Below are 16,618 nucleotides of genomic sequence, written 5' to 3'. Positions count from 1 at the left end.
GTGTCACAGACATGTGCCTGGGGTGGCATCAGCTTGCGGCTGAGTGCCTCTGTCTGTGTGTGTGTGTGTATACTGTACCCATGTGCTGTCCAAGCATCCATAGCAGCAGTGCCAGCAGAAGTAAGCACGTGAGAAAGAGCATGGCAGGAGAGAGTAACAAAAGGGAATCATAAGAGAACTGGGGGCTGTGTGGAAGTAGTGTCCAGTGTTTGTCTTTGACAAAAACTTCTCCACAGGCATCATTGACTGGCTTTCAGTGGAGTGGCACTACAGAGAAATCTGGCCCTCTCAGTCCATAAGCTAGAGTGCTTATTTTTGCTTCTTATTCTGAGGTTTGTCATGTACCTCTGTGAGTCAGTTACCTCCTAGGTACAGTCAGCTACATCTGCCCACAGCTATGTATATGTAGCTTTCGTACTTACTCCTCTACATCTGCCTACCATGCACATTTTTACACCTGGAGGAAACTCAGAGTAACGTTGAGAATGGAGCTGCAAGGCACTGCCCATACCTGGTGCCTTACGTGAGGCCTCTTGCACAGCACTCTCAGTGCTCACCAAGACATGGAAGAGATCAGGGTTAATATCATGCAGTCTCCTCTGTAAAAGTGAAGCCCCCATCTCCTGTAAGCTCGGCACAGGTATTCTAAGCAGGTTCTCTGTGTGGCCTGGTCCCTATGCATTAGGAAGTACATTGTGCCTACCATCACCTCTGCTCTTGAGTCCTCTCCCAGTTCCCTCTTCCATTGCAGAGCAATGGACTCTGGCAAGAAGGGTCAGGGACAGTGCCCAGTATCGTGCTGGTTTACATTAATGAGATACACACAGTGTAATCCAGCAATGGAGTCAGCTCTACAAAAGGGGGTAATAGCAGGCTGCCATGAACAGAGCAGCTCAGGTAATTGGTTTATCTATCTAGAAGCAGTAGTAGCAATCTCTGCACAGACAGAGTAGCAGTAAAGTCTCTTCCTTAAGGCTATTTCCTTTGTCTTTTCAATTGCTTGCACATCCATGTGAGAGAGAGAGAGAGAGAGCGAGGAAGAGAGAGAGAGCTAGAGAGAGAGAGAGGGAGAAATGTTAATTTGTGAATTAATGGCTTTTCTCAGCGGAATTGTAAATTCAAATGTCACCTCACAGGGTGACACTACGCTGGGCTGCTGAAGAAGCAATGATAAGATTCACCCCCCCATCCCTATGCCGACATATACCCATGCCCCTCCCCTCCCTGAAAGATAGCTACGGAGTGGAACATGCTACTTTTAATTTGCAGTAACACCACAGCAGAGGGATGCAAGAATGACTGCTTTCCGGCCCTCCCTTCCACAACAAGCCGGGCCACATCTTTCCCTTTCCACCTCTACCTCCTTCCACCCCCTCTTCAACCCCTCCCATTTTAAACTGAGTCCAAGACAACACATTATCTCAACTCCCCCCACCCCAAACTAATCAAAGGATGAGCTAAGGGAGGGCTCTTTAGAACGGATGCCTCTGCAACCCTCTCCTCTCCTGCAATAATCAGGTGAATTAATGACCCTGAAGTTAAAGTGAGCGCTGATACTCAGGCGTTGTGCAGCGTAGGGGAGAAAGCCTTCATTGTTTTCGAGCAGGAGGCGGGCAGCAGCAAGGGAGATTCATGGATGGAGATTGAATATGCAATTTTCTTTCACCTTGCCAAGAGCTGCCCCTGGGCTGTGCCTGGCCTAAATTTTTTTTTCGTCTTGCCATCTCTGCCTTATCCGGCCCTCCCACCTCCCTTCCATTCTTTCCAGAAAATTACCTTCAAAATTGATTTCCACTTTTACAAACAAATATAATGGGAACATGAGGGGGAAAAAAAAATCTTGGGCTGTGATGAATTAGGGCTGTCAGGTGCTTCCAAGTCTCCTTTGTTTTTGTTTTACTGCCCGTTAGGTTCTTTGTTTTTCCAGCAACTGGGAATAGTGCCCCTGCCCACACAGTCCCTACGGTCCATGGCTACCGTCACAGGCAATGTCCATCACCTGATGTCATCACTGTGTTATCCCTGCTCTCCATCACTGTGATGCAAACAGACACTGCTAACAGACTGCCCCAGCCCTTTACACCAGGATGCAACTGATCTCCTCATGGAGACACTGTATGTCCCACACTGCTGGTGACCTGGCTTCTGCAGCCACTGTACACGTCCGTTGAGTTGCCTCAGATCTCCTTCACCCTGCCCCTCCAGTTCTCCTTTGCCTTATTCAACTGATTCTTGGTGGAGGTTTCCCAGCCCTCCCTGTTCCATAGATCAGCCTGGGTCAACGGCATGTCACCTTGATCCCTGTTGTGCCTCAGTGCCATGTCACCTGGATTCCATAGCAGTATTGCCCTTAAGTCTCAGTGCCTTGTCACTTGACCCCAAAATAGTGTCATCCCTATCTCCTACTGTCATGGCACCCTGATCCACCAGTCTCATGTCCCATTGCCAAGTCACCGACAACCCTTTAAAATAGCATTTGCCTGGACATTGCCAGCTACTCCTGATCCCTTTTGCAGTTTATTCTGTCATCCACTGTGCATTAACCTGAGATCCTCATGGATCCAGGCACCATGCTCCCTCTGACTCCCATACTCTACAACCATGAAAAAATATAGCAGTCACTTCCCTGAATGCGGGCAGAACCAGTCCACAACTCATCTAGAGCAAGCAAGAAAATCCTGAGACAGGCACCAGCAAAGCAATGGAGCAGCCTCTGCACCGGTGGACACAGGGCACAGGCAGAGACACTGGGAGGAGTTGTAGCTGTCTGACTCCTGCTGACGCATTAGCTGCAACAGCCCCTCCCAGGAGTGAGTCAAAAAGTGGAAGGAGAAGATCTAACCACAAACTAAATACCCATAAATAAACAGTCAGACAAGCACACATTCACAGCACTCACACAAATAAACTTAAAGAAAAGCTCTACACATAAGTAAGACTCACAAAACGTAGCCAGTAACATTTAGAGACACAAGAATGCAAACTGGGACACAGGAAGTACTAAAGCAGGTGCATGTCAATTAAATGTAATTTCTGCATAAACAAGTAACTTACAAAAATGTACATACACTAACTAAACGAAAACCTGAAACTCAAGAGAATTTCCTTAAATTCACATATACAAAATTAAGTCATGTAAACAAATACAAACTATTTACATATATAAACAACCTTCACACAGGCAAAAACAACTGAGATATATATACAACATACACACAAATATATAACCCCAATGCAAATACACATCTGTACAAACTATATACAGAAGTGCACAGCACTAACAGGCTACATATTCATATCCAGCAACCACAAAGATACAGTGATACTCCAAGTATGTAACAACACATACACACAGAATATACATACAAATATACAACATTCACATATATGCTCAAAATGTGAATACAAATACCTGGCATTCATAGAAATACATAGGACTAATGCTGAGCTGTACATGCCCAGACATCCATATGATCCACAGTATGCATACTCCTACTAGGCAATATTATACACAGCTTAACATACACATTTTCCAGGTCTGCATAGGCATGCACAAAAATACGGGTCCAACCTGCCACTCACCCCAGTAGATAAGCACAGATGTGAAACCAGTGATCCTAACACAGAAATACAAAAAACAAACAGGCGTGCATTCCTAGAGACACAAATACACAAGCAGAGACACACACAAATAACAGCTGAAGCCAGACCAGCTTGTCTTCAGATAGTACCAAACCCTGCCAAACTAAGCAGCACTCCAAGCTTTAGAAGCAGAGCATTCTGTCCAAACTGCTTTCTGTGATGTAAGCTGTTAACTCTCCCTTACCTGAAGTCCTTCTGAGCAATGCGTACCCCCCAGACCCTCGGGGGGGGGTGTGTGCACACACAAATACTGGCTTTCTTGCTTACAGACTGACTGATTCGTGGTGCAATAGCCCACATTTCTGACAGTGCTGGGCTGCTTATGCACTGTCGTCTCCTTTACCCAGTCTCCCCCTCCTCTCTTTTTCCTCACATACTCTCCCTTTTCTGACTGTCCTCCTGCAGTTTATTTAGAGCTGTGCAGGATGAGCAGCAGGCGTTTTTCTTATGCCCTCCTAGGAGTCTCACCAGCCAAAGAACCTCAGGAGGGAGAAGTGGGTGGCTGCTGAGAATAAACTCCCTCTTCAATTTACATTTTCATCTAGAACGGAAGGGAGTGTTACCTACAGTTCTGTGTATAGACACAAAGAGCCTGGATGTCCCCTGTGACCATCGCTGCAAGCTGATAGCCACTGGAAACTCAGCCACATTGCATGGAACAGCACAGTCCCAGGGAAAGTAGAAAGACACTGTGAGAGTGTGAAATGCTCCAGAAACTGCGCACTCCACGTGCACAGCCGTAAACTGCTGCGTGCACACCCCACAACTGTGTGTGATGGTCGGGACGTGGGGTTAGCACCTGAGGCAATGTAACTGCATGTGTCTCCAGTGTCATTAAGACTATTGCTGACCCGCAATAAAGCAATCATAGAGAATAACGCAAACACATCAGCTGTGGTGACAAGAAATCACAGCATGAAACAATGCGGCCACACCACAGACAGCAGTGCTGTTGTGTCACCTGCAGGGGTCCAAACACACTCTGTTGTCTTCAACAACACAACTCTTTTGGGAGAACAGAAATACACCGAATATGCCCAGAGATGAACATACATCAGGTGCCATGATACAGACAAGTGGAATGACTCACTCATACTCTTTGCAAACATATGCAGGCAGCATAAGAAAACTAATGTATTTCCCTACAGGACAGTTAAGGGCTGGACCTCTCTATGCTAGTACAACTACAGCACTGGTAAGGCATCATCGTACTGCAGATGACAGCGTAAGCACGCTGTATGTCCTGAAACAACCCCAGTATGCTCTGGAACAATATGGTCATACTTTGCAAAAAAAAAAAATTTTCAACACAGGGATGCAGTGATGTAGGCATATCAACTTCACTCTCATGGCCAGGTGACAGTCTGTTGTCAGTCAACACATTACATCAGCTGCAGTAACAACTATATGAATTGCAGTGATAGTACGATACAGCCCGCACCGGTGTACCAACAATTGCCACATTGAAACAACCTTACCGCATGCAATGGTGCTGACATACCACCAGAAATAATTCACAGCTGCCTCCGTGAAGAGTGTAATGGCCTTGAGTGTAATGGGGCAGCATAGCAAGCAGTGACACAGTTAATCTCATCATTAGTGTCGCAAACCCACAACCTATAGAGATACAGTTACAACAATACAATAACCACAGCCACACTGCCTGCAAACACATATATTGATGCCACTGACAATGACATAAAGTCACCTGAAATGTCACAGCCACATCTCCCAAATTATGTTATCATTGCCACTCTGAAGAACACAAATGGGATCATACTTGCAATGGCACACGCATCTGCTCAAAAACTCAGACCTTCTTAAGCACTTTACACGTCTTTCTGCACTACTTTCTACTTCAGCAATTGAGTTCAAAATTTTCTTCAGGACAGTCTATGTATCTAAAAAAACAACTTTTAGGACTGGGACTGTTGCAGATCTGCTTGCCTCATGCCCCACCTGAAGGAGACATTTCTACTTTCCCAGTAGGAAAATGAGATTATGGCCAGGTAGGCAAAATCCCCAAGCTGAACACTGTCAAAACCCTGCCCTGCAGTCAAGAGTCCTCCCATTTGGAGTGAGGGAAAACCACCTGTACCAAAAGCAATGCTTCTCAGTAGAGGGTGTCATGGTAATAACAGTCAGAAAACGATGCCTGCAGCACCAAAGAGAAGTGCAGTGACGCTGCCCATCCTGCAGCTACATGACTAAGTGCAAGAGCTCCTACTGCTCGTAGGCAGCACCCTGCTCTGCATAGCTCAACCCCATTTTGAAGAGTACGGTGAACCACCTGTACTGATACAGCTCTTTAGAAAACACCACCAGACCTGCCAAAATGTTGGTGACCCTTTACTGTCCCCCTGCACTGACGCAGCCCTGCGTCACTTACTTCAATGTAAATCACTAATCATCAAAATGACAGGTGAAGAAAGGAAAGGAGGAACTTCTGCCTTCTGAGGTTTTGTCCCTCATCTCCGCTGGGGATTCCTTTACTGCAAACAGCCTGAGTATTATTGCCATTTACAGTAGCAATCACTCCATCCCCTCCTCTCCCACAAAGCTACTGCTGATATTAGCACTGATCATACTAACAAGACTGTGGGTTTTATTACTACTGATACTAATAATACTGGACACATTACGTCTGCTCCCGCCAATAACAGGCTGCAGATATGATCCCTGCTAATGCTGATAATACTGGGGGATATTATCTCTGCCATTGTCGGCACTGCAGATATTATTGCCAGTAATGCTGTCAAATACTACAGATATTGTCAGTGACCAAGATTAATAATGCTGAGATTGTTACAGCACCAGCCTCACTGGAACACAAATCCCAAATGAGAATTTGGGTCTATAGAGGAGCATGTTTGTGGCCTGCTATGGAGAGAAAGAGCTGTCTCTAATAGGAGTGGTTTTGTAGAGGTCCCAAAAGTTTCACCCACCTGGAGATGCTGTGGTATGCAGGGGACAGTCTGAAATATTGTTTTCATATTATCTAATTGTCTGTATATATCTACATCTATCCATCCATTTATCTATCCATCCTTCCCCTTCTTCCCATTTCTCCCTTCTTCTCTTTATACAGTGCTCAAGACTACAGTATGAGTGATACTAATTTTTTGTTAGTGCCTCTGGGTCACCCCAGTTCTCATCCTTTTAGCTATCAGTGAGGGGGTTATGAAACAACAGAAATATTTGCATATTATTTTTCCCCTTTATCCTTCTGGACTTCTTATTGCTGCTCTTTAGTCTAACAATGACCCTGCTGAGCTTGGGCTGCCAACACAGCATAGTACAACATTAGGATCATGAAGAGCCAGGAATTCCTGCTTCCAGCTGCAGCTTGGTACTGCAAGACCCTCAGTGATCTTGGGAAAATCATTACATGCTGCAGGGCCACTTCTGCCTCTGGAAGATGGTGGGTGTAAATGGTGGGGAAGGTCAGAGGGAAATTACAGCAACATTGGCTGTGCCCACAGACCGCAAGAAATGCCACACTGCACTGCACAAGTGCTGGTTAAGATTTTTAGCCAAATTATTTAAAAAAATGTAGGAGACCAACTAAGTTAGAGGGTTTATAATCACTGGTGAAAAATTGAAACAAGAGGAATATATGGTCTTAACAGGGCAAATCCTGACCATCCTTCCTAAGCACTCACTTGAGGAAGACACAGTGAGTTTTGAGGAAAGACTTGTGACGTGACAGTTCCTTGTTGTGACTAGTAGGCACTCAGGGGTACCGCCCTGCTAGCTCTCTCTCAATACCATAGTCTTCCCAGGCCACCCTCGCAGTTGCAACCAGCACATTTGGTAGGTTGGGATTTCCCCTCTTCCCTCTAACTCCCTGTGAGGGACACACCTGGCTGTCAGCGTCCATCGCTGAGCCCACCTCATGCATCCGTCTGGCTCCTTCTGTCCAACTCGGGAGTTCTGCTACATCATCTTGACACATAATTATCTCTCCTCTTCTTAATCATCTGTGCTACTGTCTAATGCAGGCACCAGCTGCAGCAAGGAGGACCTGGGGGAGGGGGTGTGCTCACATAGAGGCTCCTCTGTCTTTCTCCCACCCTGTTCCCCCCCAGCCATCACAGAGGTTGCTAACAAGGTTTTCAGAACCAGGGATTCAGGAGCAGCTTGGTACTTCCCCCCTTTCTGCTGAACTGCATTCATCACGGAGGAATCCTTGAAGCAGAGCTGGTCCAACAGAGTGGAAAGAAAGAGAGAAGAGTGCTGCTTCTTCTGCCTCCTTTAGAGAAGAGCCACCCCCAAAATGCTGGGAAAGTACATGTGCATTGGGAGCTCAAAAAGGGCTTTTCAGTGCGAGAATAAACCCTGCAGTTAAGAAACTGCAACAGTGCTCAGAAGCTCTGGGAAATACTGAGAAGGTGCATACATCCAACATGAGCATGAAAGAAATACCTGCACTGGACTTCTTGACAGCTTTCCTAATACACATCACAGCTAGGAACAATCAGAGCCCTCAGAGCTACAGGGGACGTTGTCCAGGAGTGAATGCAGGTCACCGGCTGTGCAAAACCTCCCCTTGAACCCTTCTAGCCTTAGGACCACACCCGGCAAAGTGGTGATGTCTTTCAGCATTTCTTAAGGCCAGTGTTAGCCGAGATAACTCAACTCTTGGCTAGGGGTGTTCAGCAGCTGGCAGGGTGTCCCATGCGAGGTTGCTCTGGGACGGGAATGTGACATCTCCCTGCGGCAGATATCTGGGATGGCAGGATGAAGGCTGTTCTCTAAGGCAGTGGCAGCTGTGTCATAAGAGCTAAAGTCAAGTAATATCTCCAGGGTTGTCTAGTACCTTTTTGATTCCTAGTGGGATATGTGGGCTCTTGGCCAACAGCAGGGAGTTGCAGAGTGTTGCTTGCCCTTCATAAATCAAATCTGGGATGAGTTAAGGACAGACACAGAGAGTTGTTCTTACTGTCAATATATCATTGTGAAGTGTCACAGTCTTAGATGGCTGCTTGGTTGTTTTTGTGTTTAACTGTAGTGCCCCAAAAACGCTCAGGTTCTGGGGCTGGAAGTGACTGTGTGGCTGCATCTAAAGTAGGATGATCGTTCTAGGTATTTGGAAAGAATAGCTGCTAACGCCAGATTGAACTGCTTCATTTCAAAATGAGCTATGGAGGCACTATGTTGAGAGCTGGTGATCACCATGCTGGACTGTATGAGAACAGGGGTTCACAAAACCCCCAAATAACTGCCAAGAGATTTGCACAACCATTAGAGAAACTTCTTACTCAGTTTGAAATGTCACTATTTCCGGTATATGTAATGGTGGGAAATGCTGGAGGAGTTTGCAATGTTTGCAGTCTCTTATTCCTGACATTTTTTGACTTTGAGGCATTGACTCAGCCCTTCCATTGCTACACTTTTCTCTTAGCTGGGCCCTACTGCCATCTAGCTGGGAAATGGATCTTCCTCTGGGGCCTGATCCAGTTTCCAATGACATCAGCAAAAATCTTCCCATTTGCTTTAACAGGAGTTGGATCGGGTCCTTGCCTCTAGTTTTACTTTGTATTAAGGAGAAAGGGGTCACAATGACTGCCTTTTTTTCTTGGGATTACTGTGTTTATTTGGATCAAAAACTTACAGATGTGAACCTCACCAGAACCAATGCTGAGAAAATGACTAGCAAAACCCCAAAACGCAGCCTCTCTCTCTGGAGAACTTTCTCTTCTCACCACGTACCCCAGAGAAACCTGGTATTCTCTTGCACCGCGCAGCTTTGGGGTTACAGCACACGCAGCACACTGAGCCACCTGTACTGCTAAAAGGTCCCCCCACGCAACAGGCAACACTGGAAAACAACATACTGAAGGCAGGGCTGAATTGAACAAACTGGTCAGGCACTACTCTTAGAAAAGTTCACCTTCTGGCCCTCAATTCTTGAATGCATCAAAGAGCAAGATTTAAGAAAAAAAGTTTACAAAACCACCATAAAAGCACAGAGACCTTACCCGCCCCTCCTGACTCAGTCTGTCTAGACCTGAGGCTCCAGCTTTTGGCTCATTTCAGGATTCATTTTGCCCTAAATCCTTCCCAGCAGGTAGGAAGGAAAAGGAGATAGCTTAATCCTAATACCTTAGAGCTCTAGCAAACGCCTTAGATAACAACCTTAGGGCCACAGTACTCAGAAGACCTCCTGTTCTGCCTTCAGACTGTTGCAAGCATGGCAGTTCTGCTGTGGTAAATGCTACCCATCGAAAACTGGGCCCTTATGATCACCAGCTAATGTAGCTCATGGCACATCACAGGGCAGGAACTTGTTTGCAAGGGGAATGAAAGATAACTCCCACATTGCTGGTGCTTCTCCGAGATGGCATTTTGTTTGAAAATGAGTGAGTCGGGGAAACCATGTTTACCCACAGTTCAAAGTCCGGGCACCTGCTGGCACCTGGGGAGTTCAGTTCCAGCCGTTTCCAGCAGTGAATGAACTTGGGATCAGCTCCAGCAATGGAGACGGCTCTCTGCCTGCCGAGCAGATGTCTGGAGACGCAGCCTGTCATGAAAGGGCCTCGGAAGAAGAGCATTCCAAGCCAGCAGGGCAGTGGCGGGGAACTGGTCTCTGTTGCTAAAACTGATCTAGCCCCTGGAGCAGCTGCAAACCTTGGCCTGAAATTGGAGCCTGTACATGGGGACAAAGAATATAAAAGGGAGGATGAGCTTCTCCCCTCCCCCTACCTTCATCACGTTTCCTCTTCTCGCCATTCGACCGAGGAATCCCCAGGATCCCGTTAATGGAGTAAGAGCCCACTGGATCATTGGAGGCACTGGAGACGGGAGGGGATGCTGTGCTGGGCACTGGACAAAAGGAAAAGGGAAAAAGGGCCATGAGGAGAGCAGCACAGCACTCAGGGATCCCCCAGCTGAAAGCTACGCATGCCGCCAGTCTCATAGGAAAGCCTGGACACTAAGCAGACTCCCAGTCCCTCACACGGAAGGCCTCATACTCACTCTACTGCTAATGTTGCTGCATCCCAGCTTTGCCAGTCTGTTCCTATACCATAGCTCCACAGCCTTCCAGTACAGGGCCATCAATAACAAGCAAGTGTATTCCATCAAGAAGCAAAACCTTGTTGTTATATCCCAGTTCAGAGCAGGCTTCCCAGTGTATGCCATGGTAACTGAGTGCAATGCTGCACAGGTCACATTTTCTAGTGACTTCCTAGTCCATCTGTATTTTGTCCATCTGTCATTTCCTCTCAGCATTTTTACACCAGGAATGCACACGTCCACCCAAAACATTCACTGAAAGATTACCTTCTTAGCATCGGTTAGACGCACTTCAGTTTTGGGACAATAAATTCAGTTCCCTACTAGAACAAATGGTGAGTTGGTGATACACACTCCAACCCAGGTTAATAAAAATCTAGTGTCTTCCTTTTATGCTGACCAATGTCAACAGGCACACTCCTCCTGCCACTCAGGGCTGTCCAAGATTGCTCATGAGTTCCCCAACCAGAAATGACAAGTCATCCAGACTAGAAATGATCACTTCGTGATAATCAAGGCTCTAGACTACAGAACAAGCAGAGCTATGCATCCAGTAGGCATGCCCATTATGTCCCAGCGTGTCCCAGTAATGGGGAGAGTATCCCAGTTCTCTTACAGGCCACTACCCGTCATTCAGCTCATAAAGCACTGACCTGAAGCAATCAATGCCTCCAATACAAGCCTTCCAGGATGGAGCAGAACCTGTCAATGCTATCCGATGTAGACCCACACTTCCCAGTACGTCCAAGAGCAATAAGAGACTCCAGTAGCAGGCACTATCCCAGCTCAGCCAACACTTTCCCTAGACATTGCACTACTTTTCCAAGAAGGAATAATATCTGCCAACGCCATCTGTTGTGGTCAGTGATTCCTAGTCCAGTGAGCAAGTCCAGACTAAAAGGGCATCCAGAAATGCTCTTCCATACTGGCCCATTCATTTCATTGTGCTCCTGAACACTGTTTGTGTACAGGATTATATCTGCCAGTTCTGTCCCATGTAGAACAACACTTTCCAGTAAACACTTGTATAACAGCTGGTTCTCAGTAACCAACAGTATCTTCGGCCATGAATTAGCCACTGTATTTCACAGTATCCCAGAATACAGCATGTTTTTTCCTGTTCTGAATTGTTCCTGGATAAAGCTATGCTAGCAACAGCAGAGACATCAGTGAAAAGTACCTCATCACACATCTAGCACAGTACCTTTAAACATAACAGACTTGGAGATATTTGGTCGCTTTATTACAGCCTCCATCTTCTGCTCACCTCAATAAACCCATCTCCCCCAGCAGAAAATGCATTTTCTCGGTGAAATACACCCATGGGATACCTGACTGTAGAGCTAGAACAATAAAGAACTCAGTTGTGAGGCACCAGGAATATCTTACCCTGGTCTGTGTATTACTAGCTCTAAGAAATGGACCAGTTCCAGCAAAGGGAAAGAAGAGGAATTGGGAGAGAGAGGGGAAAAGAGAGTCAGAGTAAGAAGGAGACAAAAGGTGAAGGCTGGTGCTTAGACAGGATAGCGGTAAATGCTTCTCTCTAGGGAGGCGAAGGAAAGAGTGTGAATGTGAAATGGATGTTAAGGCAGAATCACTTTGGGCAAACCCCTACCTTGGGCTGGTTTCTCTGCTATGATTCCCTTCTCTGCAATGCAATGAGGGAAACGAAGAACAGAAACCTCTGATTTCCATTGAGGTTTCTTTTCCCCCACCCCCTCCTCCCTTTTGCTCTGTTTAGCATCTGCTTGTCAGACTTTTTTCCCTCAACTGAGCTTCATCCTCATTTCCACCTTTCCTGTCACCACCCGTCATGCCAGTTTCCTTACCGATAGTATGTCCTGGTGCAGTCACACCTGTCCCGCTCCCGTCTGGTGTTGGGTGAAAAGGTTGCTGAACTTTGGTTCTGATGATCCTGGAAAAGAGCAAAACATGTTCAGAACTCAACTGCAACTTTTCTGTGCCTTTGCATACCCGCGATCCCAGCTGTCAGAACCTGAAGCCTGATCTGAGCTCCGGGCACAGCAGAGTGGCTTCATTTGCCTTCTTGTCCCCCTGATTCCACTGCTTTAATGGTCCAGTTCCCAGAGAATTGCCCTTGCTCTGCTCTGTCGTCTTCTCCCCAGACGTGGGTATTCACTGCATAACTATGGTGCTCAGTGAACGCGTTAGGATCTCCTGTGTGTTAGCAATTGCATTATCATTTATGATCTGACCTGCCAGCATGATCACAAGGCAGTCTTTGCAGCTAATAGAACCACTGCTGGATTTACAAATGGTGTAGATTTAATTTTGCTGTGTACCTAAAAAATACCTTTCTGACATAAAACTGTATGCTTTGAACTGATGGAAGGCTTACCCAAAGCCTGTGCCCTTCATAGAGAAGAAGGTGGGAGCAGAGGGCATCTGTAGGAAGTGCTGATGGGATATAGAACACCAGGAAAAAGAAGCTCCAGCAAAAAGAGTAAAAATTGATGTTTATCAGGTGGTGAATGAACACAGCATGGAAACCCAAAAAGATGTCACAGTGAATGCTACAAAGCTCATAATGCAGCTCAGAATGAAAATAAACTGAACTGTAATTGTGAGTGCTCCGTTTCTTGTTACATTAAATCTTTTACCTCTAGGTCACTGGTTTAAATCCAGCTAAGGTCAGTGGTAAAATACAATCACTAGCACCTAGTACTTGACTGGCAGGGTCCCTGCCTACTGGCAGATGCTGGGTATCTGTGGCTCAGGAACAACTGTCTCACCAAGGAACTTGGCAAATAAGGCATGACCTATGGAGGCCATGGAGACCAAATTCCTTTCTGAGATTAAAATGAGCCTCTCCAGTTAGGGTGAAAGCTGCAGATGTTCTTCAGCCTGAGTTTCTGGAACTCTCAGCCCTGCTTTAACTTCTCCCCAAAAATCTCTTCAGAAAGGGAAAGCAAATAACACATTCTCCCTGCCCACCCAAGAACTTCCATCAAAGATTCATTCTAAAGAATAAGTTGGCAAAACTTCAAAGAGCAAATGTGTGGCTAGTGGGTGTCATGGCATCGACAGAGATAGGCAGAGACATTGAAAGGGCAGTTCTGAAAAAGCACAACTCCTGAGAGTGAAACCTTCTTAGGAAAAGAAAGCTATTTCAGAGCATATCACCTCAGCATGTTAAGAAACTTTGATGCACACGTGATGAAGCCTGGGCAGTAGCTGGAGTGGCAGAGAGGCTGCCCGGGACATAGCTGGAGACAGGGAATGTCAAGGTTCTAGTTGGGGATTGAGATCAAGGTCCTCGACCCATATTGGTCAGTGGTACCAGGGGCCCTAATCTATAGCTGCTGAGGACCTATACAGAAGGTGTCTGAGAGCCTCGGGGCCAGATTCTGAGGTCATGCTGATATGCACTAGCTGAGGAGCTGATCTGAGAAGTCTGTGCTAGGGCAAATAATATAACTTTTTTCTTCTTTTCTGTTTTTTCCTTTTCTTTTCTCTTCTCTCACATTCCCCCTAAAATCCCCTGAAGTGCCACTCTGGCTGTGTGAGTTTATTGATTTCCCCCAGCCCAGAGAAACAGAAAGAGGGGATGGGGTGCAGGCAAAGGGATGGAAATAGAAAGCTATAAATTATTTGTGACAGGAAAGCAATAGTGCCAGAGTGCTGAGCACAAGTCCCGTGTCACTATTAGATTCCTTTTAGCCTGATGACACTGTAAAAGAGGTTAAGTGTCTGATGGAATCGTACACCTTGGGGGCAGGGGCAGTCCAGGAGCAGAACAAGCCACAGAGAGCGGGTATATCAATTCTCCAGGCCAATAATATTCCCCTCATTGATCGCAACACAAAGTTCAAAAATCTCATTATAGCCAGGCAGACCTGGAACTTTTTAAAAATCAATAGAGTGATATAATGTATGTATACTTTGTATAAATGTATCTATCCATCCATCCATCCATCCGTCTATCCAAAATCTGCCTGAGGGTGTCTAAGTTAACCTACACATTATACTGTGTTATGTTCTACTGTAGTGTAGCATAGTGAATGGATTAGAAGATTTTCCCTGCAGCCTTAGATGACATATTATAAAATGTCCTGTTAGCACTGAGGTGACATCAGACTGTTCCATTCATACTGAGATATGACATCAGATTTGCCATTCGTATTGGGAGGTGGCATCAGACAGCTCAGCTTCCAGTGAGGAGAACCATAAGATGAGCCTAATTATACTGAGATGGCCAATCTGGCTGTGCTGAATCATCCTGCATGAAAATTGCAAAGTTTGGAAACGCCATTTAGAGTGAAAACAGCCTCTGAAACGATGGTGGTATAAAATGCCTGTCCACAATGCTTCAAAAACCCAGGCAGGGGCGAACAGGAAGGTTCAGTTTCCTTCCCTGTTCAGTTCACGGTCTCTCGGCTGGGAATGCCAGTTAGTGCCAGTTGTGACTGTGTTTACTGAGATGTGTCCATTAGGAACTGGAATGAGACTCACCAGCTCATTTCACCAAGCAGCCGTCAGCTGGTAATGATTTTCGGTCACTACCAACCAGGGCCAGATTTCAGCTAGTGACCCAGAGGTGAAAGGCTCTGTTCAAAAGCGCTCCCCTCCTAAGAATGAAACTGGGTTTATGTCAAGAGAAAGTGTCTGGAAGCAGTGAGCAAAAGGGAGTAGTTCTGGTTGTGCAAACTCCAGTGGCCTGGGTCAAATAATTCATGGCATTCATGCACAGTGAATCTAATGAGATCTCAGGTAAAAGGTATTTCCTACGCCTAAAAGAAGAGACAGGTCATGAAGAGGCTCTGCCCTTTGCCCTACAGTCATGACTGAACTCTAGCGTTGACTAGCCCCTGAGTAGAGGAGAAATTTCACAACCCTAAGGCTCAGTACAGAATACGGCGTGCATCCCACTGGGTCGATTCATTTCGGGACAGCAGGATAGCTGGGCATCACTGCTGCTGCTTTAAGAGGCTTCGAGCGAGTCTGTCCTACACGAGACCACCTAATGAAACAGCAGATGAAAGATGAACACAGCTGACCTGGTCCTGTAGCAACAGATGCGGCATAATAATGCTTGCTTTAAACTTCAGGATTGCTGAAAGTGTCTCACCCTTACTGGAGACTGAAATACGCACTAAGCCAGCTCTGCTGCCTCAAACCGAGGATTTCTGGATTACCGCTGCGTAAGAGGGAGCAAAACCTCGATCACCTCTTGCTGCCTTTGATGGCGTGTTCTTGCCTCTAGACACTGGAGAAAGACAAGCCTTTTTGCAGAATGCTTCCTCAGCCCTTCCCAAAAGCAGAAGGGACACAAATCCTGGCACAACAGTCAGCTGTGCTGGTTTCTTGAAATAAATGATGAGATTTTCAAAAGTCTGTCTTTTCTCCAAAAGAAATTGTCACTTTGGACTAAATTCATCCCTGCTCTAATTCCATCCCAGTCAGTGACCCCAGTAACAGCATTTGGGTTTAATTAGGGGCATAAACTGGTGCTTACTGTAAATTCCCATTTTTCATTTTCCAGTGGGAGGTTTTTGCACAAGTCGTCTACTTAGAGTTTCAGAGAATATACACAGTTTTAATACATAACCTTCTGAAGTTTCAGCAACAGGACATTTATAGATCTTTGATTGCAGTAAAGCAACTGAACTTCATTTCACAATCTGAATTTAATATGCGATATTATCTTAAGTAATGGCATATAATGTCATTACAGTACATAGTATCATACTCTGAATTATACATCCATTCCTGGAATTCATGAGTTACCATAGTTGGCTTGTAGTAACTCTTTCTAGAGTTAATACTGTGTACAGCTCCAGCTGAAACCAACTGCCTGTTTCCAAATGCCTTTGACTTTCTTAAACGTTCGGCATTAGATCATGAATTTCCAGTGTTTGATTTCCACTTTGTTATTTTCAGCAGTTTTAATGCAATTCCTTTTGCTGATTCTGAATATAGATGGACAGACAAAAATTAC

General features: G+C 45.8%; 1 protein-coding gene across 17 annotated transcripts in view; it reads right to left on the bottom strand.

The window, feature by feature from the left end:
- PAX2 (paired box 2) overlaps positions 1-16,618 on the bottom strand; it is a 101,559-nt gene that overhangs the window by 40,486 nt on the left and 44,455 nt on the right. For 15 of the 17 annotated variants that reach the window (XM_063338570.1, XM_063338571.1, XM_063338564.1 and 12 more), the window contains 2 exons: positions 12,489-12,574; positions 10,348-10,467 (listed from right to left, as the gene is read on the bottom strand). In XM_063338570.1, coding sequence (XP_063194640.1) covers positions 10,348-10,467; positions 12,489-12,574 — 206 coding nt within the window. The remainder of the gene's footprint in view (positions 1-10,347; positions 10,468-12,488; positions 12,575-16,618) is intronic. The other 2 variants (XM_063338572.1, XM_063338576.1) reach the window with 1 other exon arrangement.

Source organism: Chroicocephalus ridibundus, chromosome 6, assembly GCF_963924245.1.
Source record: "Chroicocephalus ridibundus chromosome 6, bChrRid1.1, whole genome shotgun sequence".
Lineage (NCBI taxonomy): Eukaryota > Metazoa > Chordata > Aves > Charadriiformes > Laridae > Chroicocephalus > Chroicocephalus ridibundus.
This window is presented reverse-complemented; position numbering and strand designations above follow the sequence as displayed.